This window comes from Vicugna pacos, chromosome 30 (assembly GCF_048564905.1).
Source record: "Vicugna pacos chromosome 30, VicPac4, whole genome shotgun sequence".
Lineage (NCBI taxonomy): Eukaryota > Metazoa > Chordata > Mammalia > Artiodactyla > Camelidae > Vicugna > Vicugna pacos.
The window spans coordinates 20,299,681-20,323,951 of NC_133016.1; the positions used below are offsets into that span (position 1 = coordinate 20,299,681).

The window sequence follows — 24,271 nt, forward strand, 5'->3', positions numbered from 1 at the left end:
TCTCAGTTGTCTGGGGTTGCGGCTGAGTGGCCTGAAAATGTTCCCCATTGCAGCCCCAATACAAACACTCAAAGAGATTAAAATATCACCATATTTTGTATAAGCTGAAGACATTCCAGTTTATTCTTTCCACCAACCTGGATAGGGAACTGCAAGCCGACGGGCACTTGTCATCTCTCCGTGTCTTTCCCCTCATCAACGGTCCAATTTTTGTGAATAACGAGAAAATGCACAAAAGCATCTGAATGCATACATGTCGCTTAACAAAAAAATAACTCCCTGAAATGTAATTACCAGATTGAAAAAAAAAATGCTCCCAATTTCAGAGCCTATCATATCTCGCGCCTCGGCGCGCAGCTCCCCCCAACACTGCTCCTGTTGGGTCAGATAGTGGCAGTGTTGAGCCCGGGAGCCGGCGCCGAGCCCGCGGCGGTCCCCGCGGCCGCCCAGTCTCGGCGGCGGACTCTGGCGCGCAGGAGCCACTGGGCCGCGAGGGCGCTGCGGGGCGGGAGGGGCGCGAGGGGCGCGAGGGCAGCGAAGGGCCCCGATCCGCCCCCACGAACTGTTTTCCTTCTGCCCCCGCACGAGCCCCACTCCCTCCAATTGATAGAACAGAAATTCACCAGGGGAGGGTGAAGGCAGAGGGAGGTCGCTCGCCGGTTACTGGCTGTGTCTCCGCCGGCTCAAGTCGGGGAAACGGCCCCCGGTCAGTTGCGCCAGCGGTGTGGGCGCCCGCGCCCCTGCCGAGGCCGACAGCGGGGTGGCGGTCCCCGCTCGGCTCCGCCGCGCGGCCGCTCCGATCCTCCCCCTCCCCCGCCCGCGCCCTCCCCCTTCCTTTCACTAGGACTCCGGGACTCGGGAGAGGGCGCGGGAGGCAGCCACACGGGTCCGACCCCACTCCAGCGCTCGCGGGGGACGCGGGCGGGTGGCGAGGGGACGCGGCGGGGGCGCGGGGCGGGCGCGGCCATGGAGCGGCGGCGGCGGCGGCGGCGGCAGCACTAGCGACCGCGGGCGGACGAGCGGGCGGGCGGGCAGGGCCGCCCGGCGCCGCGGGCCGAACTGCACAGCTCAGCAAAAGCGCCCTCGCCCTCCGCGCGCCGCCTCCTGCGAGCCCAAACCCAGCAACATTTTTTAAGGCTCCAATCCATCCTTTGAAGAAAAGAAAAAAAATAGCATTGATTGGAGAGACGGGGATATATATAATTTGGGGGGGGGTGCTCCTGCTAAAATTAGCCGGGCTCGCGGCGCGCGGTGCGCGAGTGTGTGCGTGCGGGCGTGTGTGTGTGTGAGTGTGATTACTCCAGGACTCCTCGGGCTCCGGAGACGCCATTTTCCCCCTTGGTATCTCTCTCCGTAAATCGGTGGCGCGGCGGAGGCGGCCGCGCCGGGCGGGAAGCGCGGGGCCGGCCGGGGCGCCCGCCGCTCGCCTCCGCCTCCGCGCGCCCGGGGGCCCCGACGCCCCCCGAGCGAGGGCGGCCCGCCCGCGGCGGCTCGCCGAGTGACAGATGCTCATCGCCATGGAGTTGCCGCAGCAGCACCTTCGGGGGCTCGGGCGAGCGACAGGAGCCGGGATCTGAGCGAGCGCCGGGGCCAGCGGAGCCGGAGGTCTCCGGGACGTGGGTGAGCACGCGCGGCGACCTTGGCCCGGGAGCCCGTCGCCCAGCCTCTCCCGCCGCGCCGCGGGCCCCCGCACAGCCGGGGCCCGGGGCGGTGTATGTTCCCTGCATGCAAAAGTTAACGTTCTCTCGCCAGGGCTTTGACTTTGCACCGGGCGGGAAGTGGGGAGACGGGGCCGAAGGGGCGGGATGCGGGTCCCGGCGAGGCTGCCGAGGATGGGCGCGATTCCGGGCCGCCGGCGGTGAGCGGCGATGCTGGCTGATTTGGAGTGGCTCGTTGGTGGCGGCGATGGTGGCAGTGTCGGGCTGGAGGTCTGGGACCTTATTGAGTTTGGCCTAATCTGACCCCCCCACCCCCACCCTGGCCCTCCCCCTCCCCCCGCCTTTTGCACCCTCCCTCGGTCCGGCGGCCGGCTGCCGGGGCTGGCGGGTTTGGCGTTGGTGGAGTGGACTCGGGAGGGGGAGGGGGTAGGGAAAGGGGTGGGAAGGCGGCAGGATATTTTTTTCCTCTCTCTCTTTGTAACTTGCAGGTTAAGTGGAGCTAGAGAGCTACATTGTATCTAGTTGGATTTTTTAAGGGGGGGAAATGTATCAGAATCTAACGTGTCGTTAATAGAAAGAAGAACAGGGAAGAAGTGGTCCAGCCGGCGAAGGTTGGTGTGTGCTTGTGTCGTGGCTCTGTGTTAGTCTTTCTCTTAAAATTGTAATCAATGGATCTGAATCTCTTTCTCGTGCTCTCCGGTTTGGGTACTCTGAAAAGACAGGAATTCCCTTAAAAGCAGACGAATGCCTTTTTTGAAAGCACGCATTGTGTGTGTTTCTAGAGGAGTCGTGGGCTTGGGAGTTAACGACAGGCTTCCCCGCTCGGTGCTTTCCAGTGGGAAATAACTCCTGAAAAGGAACCCTTCAGTATCGATTTATTGTTTTTGTCTTTCAAACCATTATCTTCTTTGACTAAAATACTGTCCGAGAAGTTCCACAGAGACAAAGTCGGGTAAACTGGACTGGGCAGATCCCTAGCAAGATGGTGATAATGCTGATGGTGTTTTTTGGTGTCTGTTTGTGATGGAAGCATTGTTGGGTAATAGCAATTTCTGATCGGTAGAGCATGCTGGCTCTACAAAAATAAGTAACTACCGAAATGCTGTCTTCCAGTCTCCATCCCCTACACGCTGCAAACACCCCTCCTCCCACGACCCACACCAGTTACAATTCTGAAATAGGATCCAACTGGAAATATTTCCTTTGGAGATTGGAAAGTTGTGCAGTTGGAAGTAGGAGATGAGGCTAGAGGTACTGGGGTGTGGGAAGGGGGGGTCTTACTGCCCCGTGATGCTGCGTTTATCCTTTATGTGTGTCTCTGTGGGTTCTGAGGGTGTGTGTGTTGGTCTAAGAGGACTGTTGTGGGAAGGATTTCCGATTTGTTTCCGCTTCAAATAAACTGTCTTGATAATCTCATGGTTGACATCTAATGCTAAACGGCCAATTTGTGTGTCTCTTTTCCCTGCAGAAGCTCTCCTCCAAAAGGGCAGTTTATTTTGGAATTCTACCACAGCTACTTTCCCTTTCAAACCTCCCTCTGCCCTCCGCCACTATCCACACCTTTTATCCTAAAGTTAGTTGGAATCCATGGTCTTTATGGAAATACTAGTATTACTTGTTTTTCTCTTAATTTTTGTTTTATTCTCTTCTTTTTTTTTTTTGTCTTTACTCTTCGTCCTGTTTTTCTTTTCCTGTAGATTTGTGCAAAAAGCTAACTTAATAAAGTTGCTGTTGCTCTATGGCAGCCCTACCCCATTACCCTCCTGTGGTTTTCACAGGTAAATCTCATGTGCCTGTCTGAACCCATCCTCATCTGCAAAACTTGTGCGTGTGTGTGCGCGCGCGTGTGCGCGTGCACGCGTATGTGTTTTGGAGGGGCAGGAGTCGGCTAGGAAAGAGGGACGTGGGGAGGAAGGGTGTTGTTCTACGCAGGCCACATCTGCAGCACTGGGGCCAGCCCCGGACGGTCTGGGAGAGTTTCCTTCACGCACCCCAGTTGGATGTTGTCTGGCAGGGATGGGGAGGCGGGGCCAACTGGCCAGGGGCGTGTGAAGGAGGAGAAAGTTTGTAGCACTTTAAAATGTAGCCAGTTTACAATCTCAGGTCCCTCCCTCCCCCTTTCTTCTGCTTTCTGTGGCTTCCACTATCCCAAGACTCCAGGAGGGAGGTGCGATCTATTTTGCCCTTACTTAGAAGTCCCAGGTTTCAGTCAAGTTGAAGATGCACTATTTTCCTCTAAATTTAATTGCAATTGTCTGCTACCAAAAAAGGGCATTAGAACAGATCAGAAGAGTATAGTTAAACACAGAATATTTGCAAACTTCAGGAAATGTAGCTTGAGAAGACAGGAGACCAGGTACTCAGGAAGTGCCGCTTTGCGCACCATCTCCCCTCCCCCCATTAAGAAAAAAAATGTCTTAAGTCTTGGGAAGTTGAATTGGTGTTAGAGTCGGGCTGGGGGAGCTGCTAGCCACTACAGTAACCTGAGCTGGGCTGGGGGGGAGGAGGTGGTGAGCAAATACATTCGGGAGCCAGAGGAGGGAAACAGACTTGTCTCTCTCAGCAGAGAAAATAGACGTGTCGCTGGAATAAACAAACTGGAGGTGGGGGAGGGGTTGGCTGGTAGTGAACAGAAGGGTTAGTGGCTGAGAAGCAGTCATGTGGTTAGGAAGGGGACCACTTATAGCTTGGGAGAAACTATTTAACCGCCTTGTATGTTCATGAATGGGCTAGGCAAGTGGAGGTGTCATTGACTCTTTTGTGTATTAACATCAGAACATCCCATAGGAAGGCATTGCTGGCAGACCCAGTTCTGGGGAAGCCTAGGGGTGTCCCTGAGTGAACCAAGGAGCCCCTTTGGTGCCACGAGGGTTTCTGGTCCTCTCTGTGCATAATTCATGGGAAGCTACTTTGTAAATCACCTGACCTAAATGAGGAATGGGGGTGGGGTGGGGAAACAGTGCTTGGAATCTTTGTAGAAATTGTAGTTGAAAACGGTCACTGGTGAGAGGCAGGAGTTGCTGAAGAAGAAATAAATAGGTAGGCACTTTCCCCGGATTCGTGACTCCATTTCTGCTGTTATCTTGACTTCCAATTCCATTAGGAGCCAAATCAATAGTTCTCTGGCACAAAAACGTACCCCCAGAAGAGGAAGAGTTTTTTCAACCTGGTCATTATTTTTCGTTGTACTTCGGTCTCTGCTCTGAAGCTTCTATGTGATGTGGAGGAAGATGAGAAGTGGCTGGCTGGATGGGATGTCTTTTCTGGATTCTTATAGAGACACTGCAGCTTGGCTGGGCCTCAGCCTCCCAGAATGCCAGTTTTTCCTTTGGAGACTTGAAGTTTTAATTGAAACCAGAAAGCCATTGAAAGTGGACCTGGCCAAATGAAACTTTGTTTTCTCTGCTGCTCAGGAATGGGAAATAAATGATTTTTGGCTGATGGCATTTCAAGTTGCTTCAGTTTTGCTCCTGCCAGGAGAATGGGGTAAATTATTATTAACACGTTAGCATTGTCAGGATTTAGCTGCAGGGATGCTGTTACTGAGTTTGCTCAGGGCCGTCTAGTGGGGGTGGGGTGGGGGCGGGAGGCTGCTCTCATCCTGGAAGGGTAGCCGCACTGCCCTGAGAAAAGGAAGCCTCACGGGGTCCTTGCTGCACATCACGGGGCTTGGTCCTTGGGTTCCTGTGAAGCAGGGAATGAGACAGTCCCATTCCACTGCTGTCCTCTGGCATCCAGTGAAACGTGGTGACCTTCCCCAGATGTTCTGGGCCAGGATTAAGTGAGGAACAACCATCAGACCTGTTGCCATAGGTCGGAGCTTCCTTTTGGACTGTTTCTAAAGGAAACCCTGGTGTTTCACAAACTCGTCATAAAGTTGCAGACACTCTGGGCAGCCAAATGCTTGATAAGTGCAGAAAAGTAAACACCAAGATGCCCACGGAGCGTACTGCTTCAAGAACACAAGGGAAGGATGCCAACCTACATTCTTGTTTGGCTCTGAGTGTTTATTCCCATTTTCACTTAGTCTTCTGCTAGATTCTTCTGTCCCCTTAGACACACCAGTTGGGGCTGTTGCCCCAAGTGTTGGGGGGAACTGGTGACCTTAGATGACTGAGTCAAAGTTACTGGCTCTTTGAGCAGCTTCCCTTTCAGAGTTGGTTTTTTACCCCCTTAGAAGGTATCCTCTAAGGTTGAAGAAACATTGTGTGTTTTTTTTTGTTTTTTTTTTTAAATGGCCTTTGGCGTAAAAACCCACAGTTCACTTCCTATGCAGTTCAGAGCAAATGATGCCAGGGTCAAATGGACAGCATGAGCATCCCCTAAGTGCACAGAATCCTATGGGAGGAAGCAGCCACCCCTCCCCCAGGAGCTGGTGATGAATTGTGAGCAGCAGACCCATGAGAGATACTTAGAGGCAAAGCCAGCGGGGCTGACCCCCCAGGCAGCCAGAGGCTTTCCCCTTTCCCAATTCTGGGGGAGTCGTAGGGGGTGAATGGTGAGCAGATAAGAGTTTCAGAACTTTGCCAGCTTGGAAAAATGTTTCTCTGACCCAATTTGTCTTTTCCCATCAAAACATACTCCTTTTTATATGCATGGTACTTTGTTCTTTTCAGAAGTATCTTGACACCACATCTTCCCCGCCTTGATTTTTCTAAGGAGGGTGGCCAGACAGGCATTTTATCCCCATTCAGAAGATAAGACCATTGATGTGCTGACTTGCTGAACTGATACAAGTTGGCGGCCCACCTGGGACCAGACGGCTGTGTTGCCGTGTGAAGAGCACCACACCTGAAGTGTGGATCCTGCCCCTACTACTCCCCACCTGAATGTCCCTGGACACATTGTTCAACCTCTCTGAGCCTCCGTAAACGAATCAGTAATATAGGGATGGAGACACTTACCTGGCCTACTTCATGGGGCTTCTGGGATTAAATAACACCAGCTAATTTCTGTAATTGAACTCGGAGAGGATTTCCATGGTGTCTGGAATTATTGTCACCACGGCCCAGGAGATTAGTAACCTCTTGGTATGACCAGAAATGCCTGCAGGGGCCCTTTGCGTTTTACAACAGTCAGAGAATAATTGTTTTCAAAACTCTCAAGTTGACCAAAGGGAAAACGTATGTACAGTGTGTGTATTTTAAGTAAGTTGAATGACTGGATGACTACTGTGCACATGTACCCAAGACTTAAGAGTCTCACATAGTATCCAGTTTGGACTCAAGGATGCACTGATGCTCAGAAGACTCTTCCGGTTGAGAAAGAGAAGGAGAAAAGGAAAAAGGCATGGCGACACACAGAGAGGGGAGGTGAGGGGTAGAGAGTGCAAGGGGGAGGGTTTCCGTCAGGGAATGACGGTGGCTGAGCAGTGACATTCAGGACAGAATTTGTACCCTCTCTGAAGACTAGAACTGATAGCAAGCTTGCATCTCTCCTGGCAAACCGAGCACGTTCTGTAGAATCAGGGAAGTCCTCCCCGGACCATTTGCTCCTAACTCTTCCGTACTGAGCCTCTTTCTCTGTCCCACGGTTCCTGGCTCTCCCCGCCCAGCAGCCGGCCCCGGGCACCTTGCCGTGTTCTCATTTTGTGTAGTGCACGCCGGCCTCTGGTTTCTTTGCTAACCCTGGGCACTCTGTCCACTTGTGCCCCTCCGTGATCTGCTCGTTCTGTGTCACCACCTCCTCTCTGGAAGATGTCCCGATCTGTCCCTCTTAGCCACAGTGTCTGCCTCTTAGGACATCCGGCCAGCTCTCCCTTCTTCACCCCCTTCTCCAGAGCACTTCGGGACTAACGCACTTGCCGGGCATCCGGATCCTCCAGGCTGTGAGTCCCTGAAGGAAAGGGCCAGGTTTGCCCCCACAAAGCCCTGCTTATGAGTGACTTCTGTCGCATGAATGAATCAGGGAATTTGTGCAGAGACAGAATATTAAAAGTGAATGTCCTTTAAGAGGCAGCACTAAAGCCCTGCGCGGTGACCCAGCACAACGAGGGCCTCTCAGACACAGTGAGTAGTAACCACTTACGTTAACGGCTTTGTGTATTTTTGGCTGTCTTTCGGGGCAGTCGCCCACTCTCAGCTTCTTCCTCCGAGCCCAAGAGTTAACGATGTTTTACAGCGTGCACATCCTATCCATCACTGATTCATTCATTCATTCAATCACCAAGTCTTTATTAAGTGCCTGCTAGCACACACAGCTCTTGACTTTCCCTGAAAATTCCAGTGGCATTTTTTTTTCGTCCAGCACACTCATTTTGGCATTTAACCACGCAATCTTTGTTACTTAAGTCCCAGTGCTTCCCACTCCTCGGTGACTAAGTGAGCGCGTCTGCAGTGGGAGAGAAGACTGGGTAGAGAAGTGAGCTCAAAGGGCAAGCTCCAGGGACAGGCTCCTGAGAGGTAGGCATGGGCCGGGCTGGCCCCTCGTCAGCATGCGGGGCAGGACAAGGTGCACGGCCTTCCTGCTCTTTAGCTTGGGCCATGATCAAGAGTAAGAGTGTGGGCTGATGTGGAGGGAGGGTCCCTTCTGAAATTCTTGTGACTATAGGTTGAAGTGTCCCCAGAATTTTCAAAGGTTTCAAATCTCCTCCACCCCAAAGACTGGCCAAACCGCTCCCACTGAGGGTTGGTCAACTTCGCCAAGTGTTTGTGGTGGTTGAGAGTTACAGGAGGGGAACTTGGACCTGGAGAAGCTCCCTGGTGAAGACAGGGAAAGGAGAGGAGGGGCTGGTGATGGAAGCGTGAGGAAACACCATCGTGAATGATGTGGGAGGAAGAAAAGGGCCGATCTGTACATCTTCTTTTGAAAACTGGCCTCCTTTGGTACGATAACTGAGCTGAGACAAGGGAAACCAAGCAAGCAAAGGCGGGTTCTGGAAAGTCTCGACTACGTCCTCTGTTTGGGCTTCCCTACTGCTTCCTATGACCAGAAGGCACTTGGAATCTCTGCTGTGTTACTGTATGGCCCTCATGGATCTCGGGGGCTGGACGTGGTTCTCTCGTGTAGGTTCTGTTGGGCATGAGGGCGGGGGCCATGCCTGTGCTCCTGGGATGTCCCCGCAGTCCCCACTGCAGAGTCTGCCCTTCCATGGCTTGTCGTCTGTAACGAGTGGTGCAGTGGTGTGCGTGCATTTAGAGATGGAAGGTAGTGACCCACGTTCGTCCAAAGCCAGCGGCCTCTGTGATTTGGGTTGGGGTGGGATCAGGAAAGTTGGGCTTTGACCTGAGGCCCTGAGAACATTCAGCAGGTGTTCTGAATCCCCTAGGAGCACACTGCTTGGGTATTTAGGAAGAGCGAGCCTCTACAAGCTACCGAGGTGCTGCAAGTACCTTTACTCTAGGACTTGGGATAGGAAAAAAAAAAAAAAAAAGGCAAGTAAGACAATTAAGCCTAACTAGGTTAAAAAAAAAGAAAAAAAAAAGCTCAATTTCTTCATTATTCTTTTCATCAGCCAAAGATTTGCGGTTCTGTCAGTGGAAGGAAGCTGCCTGGGGTTTGAACTTGGGCCTGGAAAGATGTGGATAGCGGAGACGCTGGATTTGATGAATCCAGTGGAGCAGACTGAGAACTGTCATCAGAAGCAGTTTGGGCACAGTTGTTGTGCTTGTAGCAAAACAGCGCAATCTGGGTGGCAAGTCTCTTGCAGTTTTTGGTTGGTATTTCTGTGACCTATTGTTATATGAGCAATGAGAGCTTTGATTTTTTTTTTTTAAAGTATTGATTCATAATGGTGACTAAAAAGGATGATATGATGTGAAAGCCCTCTGGGCCTTCTCTCTGCTCATTACTTTGTTCTCCAGAGCTCGATTACAGTCGGGTTTTGGATCCGCAAATGTTTATTAAGGTCTCACTCAGCATTGCAGCCTGTGCCATTGTTCTTGGCACCGTTGGGCCAGAGAGGTCAGGAGTGAGACGTGGCTTTTGCCCTTGGAGAATGGACAATGCATATCTGGAGAGACAGGCTTAGCTCAAATGGAAAGCATCAGTCTGCAGCCAAAGTGGGAGCATGATCTAAGTGGAATTATGCTGTTTGGGTGGTCAGGGCGAGCGAGCCATCAGCGAAGGCTTCGAGGAGGATGTGGTTCGGGTTTGATGGTGAAACTAGAATAAGGGGACATTCCTGGTGGGACCCAGGAGCAGAGATGGGACAAAGTTTGAATGTGAATTTGGAATTGCCACAAGGAAACGAATGCTCATCACAAACATGTACTCCGTCTGGCAGGAGCAGGAAGGCCCTGGTGTGGAGGGCCCCGCTGGCTGACTTTGAGGCACAGGGCACAGAGCAGGCGTCTTGCTGGTCTGAGGTCTTCAGGCAACAGTGAGAAGGACGAAAGCCAGGACCCAGTCTCAGCTGCCCAGTTGGGCCCAGTCTTAGCTGCCCAGAGTTTTCATTCAGACTCTTCAACTTTTCAACCTTCTGCTTCAACAAATGTGGTCTGCTCGTTAACATTTAGCCATGAATGTGATAGACATTGATGGATGCCGTGGGGACCCCAAGAGACGAATGGGTAGTTGTCTCTGTTCTCAGTCTGATGGAAGGCTCCCTAAGAACTCATGAAAACCAGTGAAGGAGCAGCAGAGGACAGTGGTGTAGGGCTCAGTAACTGAGCTCCCATGGGAGCACAGGGAAGGCCGGCGTCTCCAGTGGTTGGACAGAACAGAGAGAGTGTCATGGGGCAGGTGGGACTTGGGTTGAGTCCTGAACAATGGGATGGCCTGGAGTAGGCACAGGACAGTGGGGAAGATACTCTCCTTGAGGATCTAGAAACAGAAAGGGGGCCGCTTCCCAGAGACCAGGGCTCTGTGGGGTATCAGTCAGCCACACAGATGTGATGGGGTCCTGTGAGGAACTGGCCAAGGCTACATCTGCCCTGAGCTGAGAGGGGAGGCATGACTGGAGTTTTCAGAGCGTGAGGAGAGTAGGTGTGCGGAGCAGGAGGGTGTGCCAGTCAGAGGACTTCCACACACCATACTTTAGAGAACCCTGACATCTGACTGTCCTGTCATCCGTCAGCCCTCTCAGCCACCAGCTTTTTAGTCTGGAGTTCAAAAGATGCATCTTTAGGACAAAAACTATATCTACATATTTATTTTACATATGAACAACTGAACATTTATTTATTTAGCTTTTATTTGCAACTATAAATCACACTTACTAGGACACCTGCAGTGCAGTTCTTTCTGGTGTGTTCTACTAAAGAAAAAGCAAGCACATCTTAGATCAGTTTAAAAGAAATCACAGTACTTTTTAGTGTCATTTGCAAAAGGGGGGGGTAAAGTCTTGGACCCACTCCTTGGGAATCAATCAATATCAAGTAACCATAAAAATATTCAGCCATTTCCCAGGTGTTCAGGGAGTAGGTTCATGCATGGTCCCGGGCAGAGCATGAGAGTTCTTCTTTCAGAATGGGGCTCAGCCACCCAGGAAACAAAAATGCTCTATGATACGGGCACTCAGTTGCAGGAGGTTAGTGCATAACAGGAGACAGACATATACAAATTTCAGTAACAATGCAATGTTTAAATGACAGTTCAAGACAGCTGAAGGACAAATGTCATAAAGGACAGAAAATGGAGCCAGTGTTTGGTTCTCTGGTATGCCTTCGTAGCAGAAGCACAAACACGTTAAGTGTCAGGTTACACTTTAGGTTCAAATGACAATGAGCAAGGTTGTTGCTGAATCAGCTGGTTGAGAAGTCAAGGAATTTGAATTAAGGCTGAGCAGGTAGTGGGTCAAAATTAAGGGACCTTGAAAGAAAGACTAGGGAGTTTATCATCTGTTGGATTGTCCAGTTTAGCCCCAGGGCCTTCAGGGAGGTGTATCATTTTCACCCCCAGTTCCCACATGGCGTGGTCGAGGATCCACGTTCAAGTGACAACTAATGCTGGGTATTTAAAGACTGATGGCATTATGGTTCAATGGAAAGCAAATGCCATTTGAAGTCAGACAGACCTGCCTTTGTGATTTCAACAGATTTCTCAGCTTCAGTTTTCTTATCTGTAAAATGGGCACATCTCTGGGTTAAATCAAAGAATAAACTCGAGGGGAGGGTATAGCTCAGTGGTCGACTGCCTGCTTAGCATGCCCAGGGTCCTGGGTTCAAGCCCTAGTACCTCCATTAAAAATAAATAAACCAGATTATCCATTCAAATAAACTAAAAAAAATAATAAAAACATTAAAAAAAAGAATAAACTTAAGGCATCTGTTTTATGCTAGATCCCTGCTCAAAGTTAGGGTCCTTTTCCTTACCATGTGGCTCTCTCTAATCTACTTGGACAGGAAATACTGTGATCACAGTTACTTCTTACAGGTCAATCCTGCATATTTAATCTACTTAGATGCTATTCTGCATCTATTATTTACTTTTTCCCTTGTAAGAGTCTGTGAAGAGACTAGGAGGGCAAAGAAGAAAACTGATGCCCAGAGATTTTAAGGGATATGGCAAGTCAGATGGCCAAACTGGCTTTAGAAGTAGCTGGGGGAGCGTTTGGTTAAAAGCTGGCATCACTTTGAATTTAGAGACATCATGATGTAAAAATAAACGCACAGGCTTTGGAATCATAGAAGCCTGAATTTGATTGCGAATCTGGCACAGGTAGCAAATTATTAGCCTCCCTGGAGCATAATTCCCACATCTGTAAAATGAGGGCTGGTCTTCTGCATCACAGGGCTGTTGTCTGGACTAAATTGATAATGCCTGTCAGGGCCATTTGTTGTGTTTAACCCCCTCTCTCAATACAAGTGTGGGCTTTTCTTGACTGCATGAAGAAATGCAGGGGATGGGCGATGTGCCAAAGCCAGAGCTCCCCCTGTAAATCTGAGGACTGGTCCAGCCTGTGCTGTTGAGACCTTTCCCTGGGGGCTCAAGACCCAAGGCTCAGGGTGTTGTGCTGTGTTATTGGTTCCCAGAGGATGCACTGTTTGTGCAGCTAGAGCTGGAACCGTTGGTTGACAGTGTGCTCAGCCTCAGGCCTCAGAAGTTTGATCCTGTGTCTCTCTCCATCACGGACATCCCTGAGCGCAGGGACTGATCCTTAGTTTTGTGTTGGGGTCAACCAGGCAGAGCTGCAGAGCCAGTAAACCTATCAAGAGGTGTAAGGTGTCAGCTCTGTCTTTGAAGGGCTTCTGGTTACAAGTTGAGGAGAGAACGTTCAGCACCTGAGGTTGTCAGAGCTACAGACGAGGATGGGGAGCCCCAGGGAGAACAAGGAACTACTCTCCCGTTGGCAGAGCAGGGAACTGAATCTGGAATTCACGACTGAGCTAAGCCTTGCTTCCTCCACAGCACAAACTAGGAACAAGAAGAAAGCAACCTCAGGCAGCATTAAAGCACTCAAGTCAGCAGGCTTATATGTCCTTCCCACTGTGCAGGGAGATGGAGAAGATCGGTCCGCAACCCCCAGCTCTCAGTCTTTACTTGGGGTCTGTGAAGACAAGGCAGTATTTGGCCAAATGCTAGCGTGGGTATGAGACTAGGAGAATAAATCAAATTTACCAAAAAGTTTTAAATTCCCACTCAGGAGATCACAACGTGGTCTTTCCTAAGTATCTCATTTAATCTCAATTACTTCTCAAAACAACCCTTGAGGTCAGATTATTACCCAATTTCCAAATGAAACTTGAACAGCTTAAATCTATTTTCCAAGAACACAATTACTAAGTGGGGAGAAGTTAAGTAATCTAAACTTGTGACATCAAATTGGCGCTAATTCCATTATTCTTTTCAAGGGGAGACATGACATGGACACTCACTGAGCATGTTCATTGTGCTCTGAACTGTGGAAGAGACCCGCTTAAAACCCAGCCCCTTCCCTGTGGAGTTCTTGATCTGGTGGCAGACAAAAGTGGTGTATGGAACATTGCGATACAGCTTTCCGGATGCTGGGGTAGAGAATGCCCAGGGAGGTGAGAACAAGACCATCTGTGAGTGTGTGTGAGTGTGTGTGTGCCCACGTGTACACACAAGGGCGCAAGGAGGAGAAGGAAGGTCCAGCCAGTCTTCCTGAAGGAAGTACAACTTAATCCAATTCTTGAAGGATGACTTAGAGGCAACCAGATGGAGAAAGGAGAAAGGGCAGGCCAGCTAGAAGAATTAGCAGGGAATCATATGAAGTGATGCAAGTCAGCAGGATCTGGAAAGGGCTGCAGCTCAGGAGATGCTGCTGGGGAATGTGGTGGGTGCAGTACCTGGGGAAACGCTGCTTGGAGGAGGTGAACTGTGGTCAGGAAGGTACCACACAGGTGAGTAATACAAAAGAGCCATTGAGCCTGATCTTCATTCTTTGCTGAAGAACACTGGAGTGTTTGCAGGGTCAGGGAGCCGCGTGCTGAGCTGCGTTTACCCTCGCTGATTGAGAGCTGGTAAGGATTGGGATGCTGGATCACTTTATCTGTGTTTATGGAGCATTTATGGTGGGTGTCTCTGCAGCACGTAGGATTTCAGAGACACATCACTCAGAGTCGTGTTCACCGGCGTCAGATGGTACCTGGCTGGTCTTGGACACAGCCTCTCATTCGGCATTGACTCAGTGGATAATTTGGAGTGTCCTCCATGGATCAGGAGCTGTGCTGGGCTCTGGGGCCCCATGGTGAGCTAAGGAAACACAGCTCCCGCCCTCACCATCTAGTGGGGGAGGCAGAGTTGAAACCAAGAGCAGTACAAGCGTTAATTATAAAATACAGTGAGTGCTAGGAGGGAGCACTCTGGTCTGGTTTATGAAGCTCAGGAAGTGCCGTTTGACTTGGGCCTGAGCGATGAAGAGGTGTTGGCTCAAGGAGGCAGAAGAGGAGCCCAGAGCATGGAAAGTCCCCCAAGAGGAAAAAGCCACTTTTGACTCTCTGCCTAAATTCCTTCGAAGGCGTATGGGAAGATGAATGCTCAAGCACCCCCGAAACCAAAGTCAGACAGTGAGAAGGGATTCTTGTCACTGTAGCCGATGAGCCTAGGTTGAAAGTACAGTCGCCTCCCTGTCTAGTCAGATAGTCAGACAAGGAGAAAGGAGCAGCATCGTGATAATTACTTACTACAACAGCAAAATAAGAATTTTAGGGAGCTGCCAGACACCTGCAACAGGAAAAAACACGGCCCCCATGGAGCAGGAGCACACAGCAATGAGAACGGGGGTGGGCAGAGGTGAAAAGGCATCAGAATTGGCTGAAAGAAGGTAAGTAAAGTGCAGAAAGATTGCGGGGATACAACGTGTGCCATTGCGAAATTAAGAGTCCACAAAGATGTCAATAGAGGCAGAGGAAGGATGTAAAACAGAATTAAATGGGTGCTATGGACTCTAGATTTGGGAATGCTCTCCCACACTACGAAATAAAGAAATAAAAACAGTGAGAGAGAAAATGAGAGAAATGGAGAACAGAGATGAGAGCTTTAAACTGAGGTGACAGAAAAAACTAGAAAGACACCAGAACTACTGAATACAAGAAAATAACTAACAGAAACCATCGCAGGGAACAGTTCTGAACTAGAAATAACCTGCACTGCAGACGCAGGAAGCTCCTTGTGCTCCAGGAAAGGTAACAGGAGTGAGATCCATTCTGTCTACTCATTTTGTCGCTAATAAAATTCTGTTATAATGAAAAAATATCTTCAGTTAGAACCCCAGCAAACAAGCTGCCTACCAAGCAAGCAAAACCAGGCTGGCCCTCGTTTTCTCTCCTGTTACTTCAGATGCTGGAAGACACCCTACAGGGTTCTGAGGGGGAAAAGGTTCTGACTTGAGCACGATCCGGTCAGCTGTGTCTTCTAGGTGTAAAGACGAGAGAGGTGCCCAGGCTCTTGGGATCTGCAGAGTGTGGAGCCGAGACACGGCTGCGGATGAGGAGCTGAGGGGAGTTTGGGAAGGGTCAAGGATGAGGCAGCAAACCTCTCCTGCATCTGTGATTGTTTGCCTTTAGGACAATGAGGTGTGTGTGTTTCTAGCCAAGAGAATTATAAGGAGCATGTAGTTCCATTAGGAAAAAAAAGGATGGAAAAAAGCTGAAAACCGTTACCTAATGAGGAAGATTAGAAAGATGCTTTTTTCCATTTTGTTGAGGAGACACCGAGGCGGAAAGAGGGCTCATGAGGGCTCCTAAGAGGCAGAACTAGGTCCAGAACCCACGTCTTTTTTTAAAATTTAATTTAATTTTAAATTATTTTTAAATTGATTTATAGTCAGTTTACAATGTGGTGTCAACTTCTGGTATATGGCACAATTTTTCAGTCATACATGAATATACATATATTCATTTTCATATAATTATTATTTTTTAATTGAGGTGTAGTCAGTTACAAGGTGTCAGTTTCTGGTCCAGGGTCCACGTCTTTGGACTCCTGCAGTATCCGCCAAGGGCCGGGTCAGTTTCACCATGTGCGCCGTTGGAAAGCAGTGGTCAGGGTGATGGTGGCTTTTTGCAGGGGCACTGGAAGCAAAATAGCTGGGAGAGGTGGGTGATGCTGGGAAGCCCAGTCCAAGGCTGTTGGTATATTTCTTAATTCAGTCGACCAGCATGTCTTCAGTGTCCAGTGTGCACTGGGTGCTTCGCTAGCTATTGGGGTTGTGTAGATGAATAAAGTGCAGCTGATGCCTATTCTAAAGAGACTAGGCATAAAACTGTAAGGAGGAATTCCCTTTAAACACAGAATAGCAGTGCTCTTTGCTCAAGGCAGTTGCTAGGGGTAAGCACCTGGTGCCGGCAAAACCTAAGTCCATCAAAAGGCAGCGTCCCGGGCTTCCCTCCTGGGGCCGTAGGTGGGGGCTGAGAACTTGCCTTTCCCCCAAGTCCTTGGGATTAGTCAGGATTCCCCCAGTGCCGCCGGTGGAGAATGTGCTTTATTATTTTTTTTTTTTTTGAGGGGGAAGTAACTAGGTTTTCATTTGTTTACTTATATGGAGGGATGGGGGATTGAACCCAGGACCTCGTGCATGCTAAGCATGTGCTCTACCACTGAGCTCTACCCTCCCCCCTGAGAATGTGCTTTAGATTAGGAAAGTTCTTCTATCTCACAGATTTGAAGGAGAGAGAGGAGGTTCTCCTTGGGACTCCTTTGGGTCATGAAGCACGTTCAGCCAAGCAGGGTTCCCCCGGACCCAGAGACAGATAATTCTGTAGGTTGTCCCATAGGTCTGTGGCTGTGCAGGGTGGATTACGAAGTCTTGGGGATGGAAGAGACCTTGGTCCGACTCCATTCATTGCTGGGAGAAGTGTGGAGTAAGGGACTCAGGATGACTGACGTCTGTCATCCCGCTGTCTGGGAAAGGCAGAGCCAGGACCTACTAGGAGTCATTTGCCAAGCAGGTTTTACTATTTCTATCCTGCCCACCCCAAGTCCTGCAGACAGCCACAGAAGGGTTAATTTTTGTTGGCCTGGAGGTCTGAGACAGCACAGACTGTCCATTGTGCGCTGCCCCCCTTGGAGGAGTCCTGGCCGCTGCTGTGTGACAAGGCACAGGGTTGGTTTTCACCTTGCGTGGGCCGCCCCTCCTCTGTGAGCGCATGCGTGATCGCGCACGTGTGCTCCCGGGCGCCGGGGCAGTGGTCCACCACTACCAGAGGACTCGCAGCGGTCACCCAAATGCACCAAAAAAAAAAAAAAATGTAGCTTGTGAACCTGGGGTGGCAGGTACGCGCCAGGAGAAAGGCAAAAGGAGAACAGGAGCTCTGTGTGCTGGGGAAGTAAACAGACGGGTTAGGTTTCTTTGCCCTTTTCTTGGGAAAGCTTCTTTCTGGCACGTGGACGCCAGGCGCACAGACGGTGAATTGCACCGGGGCCGCCTGCTTGGGTGGAGCCGCCGTTGGAGTGGTTTGAACCACAGGGCTCTGCAGAGCTGTCGGGGCAAATTCATTTTCATTCAGAAAGAGCTTGGTGGAGCCCTGCAAGGGCCCCATCCTGCACTGGGCGCTGAAGCGGTTGTGAGTGTTGTGTGACCACAGTTGGTCTCAGCCTGAGCCTGGGTGGCAATCGAGGAAGGATCTGTGTACTGGAGCCAAAGAGAAGGTGTATGACTACTGTCTGGTGGCAAGCTACACATTTGAGGGCAATGTTAAGTTAGGGAGCGTGAATGCTGTGGTCCAGAGTTTACAGTGTGTTCCCATGGAGGAGTGACGAGTCGGGTGTGACTTTGAAATGTGGAGCCTGGGATCTGTTTGTTCGTTTGTTCATTCATTCCTTCATGCAGCGAACATTTGGAGAACACCCGTTGTCTGCTAGGCATTGCACAGGTCGGTGGACGAGGCTCTAAGAAAAGATTTTCTCAGATATCAAGGCGGAAAGAATTCTGTGTGTGTGATGCAACTGTGGGGACTGGTTTTGACTTGAACAGGGAAAATGCCTTGTTGGCTAATGAGCCGCAAGACTGAATTCCCAAGGTAGACCAGTATGGAAGGTTTGGGGTTGATGTGTTCCTGGACGGGTTTATTTCAGACTGCCTTACTGTTTCATCTCTAGTATTTATCCTGTCACACTCACACTGCCCTGGTCTGGTCCTCGTGCAACAAGAATTGAATTTCAGCTGAGTTTCTTTGTGGTTCCCCCACCTCTAACATCAGGTTCTCTTAACTCACCCATCACACCACCTGCCAGAATTATCCTTCTAAAACATAGCTTCCTTACTGCCATCCCTTACTTAAGTGGCTTCCCATTACCTGTAAGATACAGTCCTGCTCATTAGCTTGACATTCAAGGATGCCCGTGATCTGGCTGTCCCCCTTGACCTCCAGGTGTACCTCTCACCAGTCCCCTTTGTACCACACCTCCTAGCCAAACCTCAGCTATCTCTTTCCTGAGCAGAACTGCACGTGCCTGCCCAGGCCTTGCCTCATGCTGTTCCTTCTGTCTGCCGTGTCTTCCTCCTTCCCGCTCTACTTACTGAAGCCCCTCAAGGTCAAAGCCACATCCTGTGCTGCCTTGAGGTCTACCTGTGTAGTTCCCTGTCTGCCTGCCCTCACCTCGCCCAGGTGGAGACACTTTCTCTTCCCTTTGGTTTTACTCTTTATTATAGGACATATAAAAACTGCTCTGTTTTACTTTTCAGATCTCTCTTCAGCAGCGTAAGCTCCTTGAAGAAAGGAATTGTACTCTAATTGTGTCTTAGGATCTTGATGTGAAAACTGAGAAATTGAATTTTCAATTTTTATGGCTCTCATTATTTGATAGTTTTAAGTTTTGGAACTTTGTCTTCTACATTAATCAGTTAATAATTTATATGGCTAAATATAAGAAATTGTGAAGTGAATCATTTTTTTAAATGGAAGCTATTTTCCCAATATTGATATTTCCTCCACTTTGTACTCCTATCTATTATCGTAAATTTTAGATTTCACCTTCTTTTCTCCCATCACAGAAGTTGAATTAGATATTGGCCTACTTCTGGTTCAAAGGTCCAAACAGATTTAGTTTAGAAACTTTTTATGGAGAATATGCCTCTCCTTTTGGTTTGACCCAGAGACAGTTTTATAGATAGGAAGTAGGGAATAAAATGTAACGTTGGAGATTCCTGCCAGAGGAAGTGAACCACTGAACACTGCTGCCATAAGAAACATGGCTTGCATTTCGTGTGAGTCTGAGGCAGAAACTGAGAAAGACTGGCTGGGCTTCTGCTAAGCAGAGACAAACAGGGGCATGTTCTCAGGCACCCTGATGCCCCCAACAGCTAGTGTGTTAACATGGCACTGGTGAGAGAGGCCTCAGTGAACATTGTTGACTTGAATATGATGTTTTAAAAACTATGTAAGACTTTGGGCAGGTAGGCAGATCGGTCTAGATGAGACAAAGAATTTAACAAGTAAAGGAAACAAAGTGTTGTCTGGTCTGACTGCCCTCCCCTACTCCTCAGCGGGGTCTTTGTCCCTTTTGTAGCAGGGGGCACAGGTAACTGTTCAGTGTTTTTGTTTGACAGCTTCAGGGACGATGCTCATGCTGTCCCCAGGCAGCCTCTCCTTTTGCAGAAGTGCTGCATTCATTGGGTTTTCCCCTAAGTGGAAGCAGGTGTAAATGTGTCTTTCTGCATGGCTGAGAAATTTCCAGGAGCCAAGTCTGTTCCTGGGCTTCTCGGTGGGGAGGAGAGGGACAGGGTCCACGGTGAGGCTCTGGCTACCTTGCTGATTGGCTTCCTCATGGGGCATCAGCTGAAAATGTACAGATTCCACAGGGAGGAAGTACCCGCTTGGTCTTTAGTTTTCCAGCCCTTGGCTGTTCTAAAGGTGTCTTGGCAGACATCGTTGGAATTTTCTGGTGGGCACATTTGCTGGTCAATCCCTTAAATTCATGGGCTCTGAGGCAGCGACCTAAGGTATGCTGTCGTGTTCAGCCATTTGTGAAGGCTTGGATGTGATCTGACCTACAACCCTACAAGGGGTGAAAGGGCACGATGTCTTGAAGTTTGGGGCAGCCCCAGGGCTCTAGGTTTTCTCTTGAGAACGAACACTTGGGCTTTGAAAATGATGAATATGAAATTGTTAATGATGGGAATGAATAAGGTGAAGGGTAGTTTAGCTGATCCTCTGACGATTCGGAGGGAGGAAGACGGAATGGGAGATCCTGCAGTGGGGTGGGGAATTCCTGACACTTCCAAAGGCTTGTGAAAGGCTCCCTCTCCCTCCTTCTCTTTTTTTGTTGTCGTGTAGACAAAATGTCACTTTATTTAGGGCCTGGAAAGGGAATTTAAACGGTCTCGAATGGCTATTTTTATCTAAATGATTGATAATGATGAAATATCTTTTGTGTCGGAAACCCTTTTAGCGTTTGTTTGGCATCAGTCACAGCTTTCGAAGTAACCTCCCACTGAACTTTTTGTTTTCCCTTTACTGATCCGCACATAAGTTGTGCATTTGTTTTAAGAAATAAAGATAAGATGCATGCATAATTAAAATAATTCGTAACGAAAAATGATGAAGAAAGATGGTCCAGATATCAACTCTGCTTCCTTCAAGGGGGTGGAGAGCTTGGTTCAGGCAGCCTGAGGTTGTGTCAGCTCTGCAGACCGTTCCTCACATGTGGGAGGGAAGTTGTGCAAGAGGCCAGCAGATGCTGTTCGCACAGACCTGAGTACCAGCCCTTAGACTTCCTTTCGCCGTGGTTGGTTTTGATGGTGACTCAGCTGGCTGTGGCTTTAGTGTAAGGAAATTCTGGTTTGTCACTGGACAGGAGGACTTACCTCTCTGACCTTTACTCTTGGGCCCACAGCCATAAAAATTAATAACAATTCAACGAAAGGCTGTGTGTGTGTGTGTGTGTGTGTGTGTGTGTGTGTGTGTGTGTTTATTTCCCCCTCTGCTCCAACATAATCTGATTTGGGAACATGGCCTTTCTGGTTTGATTTCTTTCCAGTCATTTTTTTTCCCTGATGCCATCAGTAAGCGGGATGGGGCTTCTGCAGCTTGGGTTGAGTTGCCATTGAGGTCACGTGCCAACCTGCCATGGCTAATTATTTCTCTGCTTCTCAGTTGCAGATCTGATCTCTCCTGAACAACCTCACCGTGTCTCCATCCCTGGGACTCCGAACCCAGCAGCTGGACCACTTTGCCCTTGGAATTTGAGGTGCCCTCTCTGCTCACCTTTCCCTTCTCCCTTTTCCCCCTCCCCCTCCTGAGAACCCCTGAAGACTGTAGGATTGTCATGGAGTCCAGGGAAATCTTAAGCAGCTCCCGGCAAAGGGGGAGCGAGTCGGAATTCCTGCCGGTCTCCTCGGCCAAGCCCCCGACTGCTCCTGGCTGTGCAGGGGAACCGTTGCTCTCTGCTCCAGAAACTGGGAAGGGGATCCCGGGAGGTGGAGAACGCATGGAGCCAGAGGAGGAGGACGAACTGGGCTCAGGGCGGGATGTGGATTCCAACTCCAATGCGGACAGTGAGAAATGGGTGGCAGGAGACGGCCTCGAAGAACAGGAGTTTTCTATCAAGGAGGCCAACTTCACAGAGGGGAGTCTGAAGCTGAAGATTCAGACCACAAAGCGGGCCAAGAAGCCCCCCAAAAATCTGGAGAACTATATATGCCCACCTGAGATCAAGATCACCATCAAGCAGTCTGGGGACCAGAAGGTGTCCCGTGCTGGGAAAAATAGCAAAGGCGCGAAGGAGGAGGAAAGAAGCCACTCCAAAAAGAAGGTAGGGAGCCCGTTTACGAGATTTTTGCTTGTTTGTTTTTTTGCCAGTTTATCCTCAAATTTTAAGGGCCTATTTGCTTATTACTTATTTTTCTTATGAATTACCCATCTCCTTGATGGAATACTTGGGGCCTCCAGAAGAAATGTCTCTGATACCTTGGTATCGTATCCAGTGAATTAATATGACTTTACTAGAATTATGATCCTGAAAATTCCTATTTATTGTAGCAGCCAGTTGGCTGGGTCAGATCTGGCTAAGCTGTGACAGAATTTTGAAAGTGTCTTTTTTTTTTTTCCTTAATGTTTGCGCTTGTTCTCATAGCCAAGAGTGGAATGTTGAAAAATTGTGGTCCATCAGAACAGTTAAGAACTGTTAACAAGCTCCTTTTGGTTTCAGTCACTGCTGTAAATCTTTCTAAAACAGACAAGTCCCTTACTTGACCGAGGAAGTCCCGTCCTCGTAGTAAATGAGGCTTTCAGGGGGCTGAGCAGTTGTTATTCTGGAAGCCAGGGGTGAGCTTCAGAGCTGGACATGGGGAAAGGGAAGGGGCAGGGGAATGACCTGAATATTTCTCTAACACATTGTAGACTTTAAAGATGAGATGTTCAGTGAACTTAATTCGTTGTCATTTTCCTCATAAATGTCTCCAGGTGCCTGGTGATGTTGTTTGGTTGGGGAAGTGCAGATCCATGCTTCACTGTGTTTACTTTTTATCACAAAGGGTTAAGAGACCTCCGACCTGGGAGGGCTGTGGCACTCGGTTACTATGGTCGTCTAGAAAGGTTTTGTTTCCAAGAATCTCTGAGTCTTATGAATGGCTCTGAAAGGGGTCCTCTTGCCGGCAGAACTTTGGGATTCTAGGTAGTTAGGTGTTAACCAGAGTTTGTATCATTGTCTCTTACATCTCATTGTTTGTTTGGGCTCTAGACATGACGGAAGATAAAAGTGCCACGTGTGAATGAATGAACCTCTCTCTCGTATAGGCCGGGAATCATCTAGTATTTCTGTTGCCAGTGTTTGTTTTTTCGGGGCAGTCATTTTCAGTAAAACTGCTAAGAATCATGTCGTTTCTTGAGTGCAGGGCTTGTGTCCTTCCTTATGTTAGGTGTTTTGGCTGATTTGCTGCAGTTAAAATCCAAAAGCTTGGACTAGAAGAGACTTTCTAGGGCGAGCAACACCTTCCAGTTTGCTCAGACTAGCTTGGTGTTTAAAGAGAAAGTTCTGTATCCAGGACCCCCTTGGTCCCTGGCAAGCCGGCTGCCCATCTTCCTTTAACATCTGAAACACAAAGGGACTTTCAGAAACTGGTTTGTTCTCACGTAGCACAGAGGTAGCGCTCACCTCTCTCCTCTCCCCAAACAACTTTGCAGTGCTTCCTGGGTTCTCTGTCACAAAACCAAAGGTTATCTAGGTGCATGTGGAAGCTTTTGAGATTCCTGCAAGCAGGTACAAAGCAATGCAAGCAGGCTCCACTTAGAAAGTGAAGCTTTGCTCTGGAGCTGGGTCCAGCTTCAGCTTTGAAAATGAGTATCTTTGTCTCTGGTTACTGAGATGGCACAAAGAGTGTTGTTGAGTTTTTGTGTGGGTGGGCAATCTTGGAAACTGAAGTAACTGTTTTCCCTTCATCCTCACCACTGCCAGAATTCCATCAACAGCCCACAGTTTTGGGTGTGCAAACCCACATTTGCTCCCCTAGAAAGAGACTTCAGTTGTCCTGATTAGGCACTGCTTTCCCTAAGGCCGTAGGACTGTCCCCAAATACAGCCTTCTGCCTATTGGAACTCCCCAGAGTAAAACTTGGATTTGTGACATGGGGGTGAGTTCCAAGCTGAAATGTGCAAGGGACCTTCATTCTCATGTCTGAAATTCTCAGGCTGGTCATTCTCACCCCAGAAAAGCTGGATGCTGTCTGTGTGCTTTATTGGAAAGAGAGATGGAATCTCTTCTTTGAATATATGAGTTACCAAGTATGTTCCTGAGCCTCAGCAATGGGAGGGGGAAGAAAGGAAAGGGAAGGGCTGAAATCCAGTGCACAGTGCAGCATTATGCTGGTGCTGTGATGGGGATATCTGTGAAAATTTAAAATTTTTAGAAGCTTCCTTCACATTGTACTTCTTTATCCTTCCTACATTTATTTGCGCCTCGAGCTGGTACTTTCCAGAAAATGAAGTTATTAGTCCTGGGTCTTAATCACTTGATAGATGGGTGATAGGAAGTTCTCTGATCTCTATTGGATTAGAATATTAACTTTATTACCCTTCAAGCTCCTGCTGTTTTGCAAACAAGAAGCAAGCAGAAGCTGAAGCTGCGATGGGGAGGTGGAGACCTCGCCTGCCATTTGTATCGAAAAGTTCACGGGCGTGGGCTTGTGGAACGTATTTACTGGTATAAGTGGGAAGTACGTAATCAGTGATTTAGGACTGAGAAAAGAATGGGGGTGGCGTTTTGTAAGCAACAGATCCGTGTCTCCCTCTAAAATCTAGTCCCGGATCTCTCATTGGCAGGCAGGCTGCTCA

General features: G+C 49.2%; 1 protein-coding gene across 4 annotated transcripts in view; it reads left to right on the forward strand.

The window, feature by feature from the left end:
• The first annotated feature begins 524 nt into the window (after positions 1 to 524).
• The window catches only part of SETBP1 (SET binding protein 1), a 360,642-nt gene continuing 336,895 nt past the window's right edge, over positions 525 to 24,271 (forward strand). Inside the window, exons 1-2 of one of the 4 annotated variants that reach the window (XM_072952280.1) lie at positions 525 to 706; positions 21,098 to 21,755. In XM_072952280.1, the coding sequence (XP_072808381.1) occupies positions 21,270 to 21,755 (486 nt within the window). In that variant the 5' untranslated portion in view covers positions 525 to 706; positions 21,098 to 21,269. Of the gene's footprint in view, positions 707 to 732; positions 1,621 to 2,153; positions 2,270 to 13,448; positions 13,568 to 21,097; positions 21,756 to 24,271 lie in introns of those variants that run through there. The other 3 variants (XM_072952278.1, XM_031692356.2, XM_072952281.1) reach the window with 3 other exon arrangements.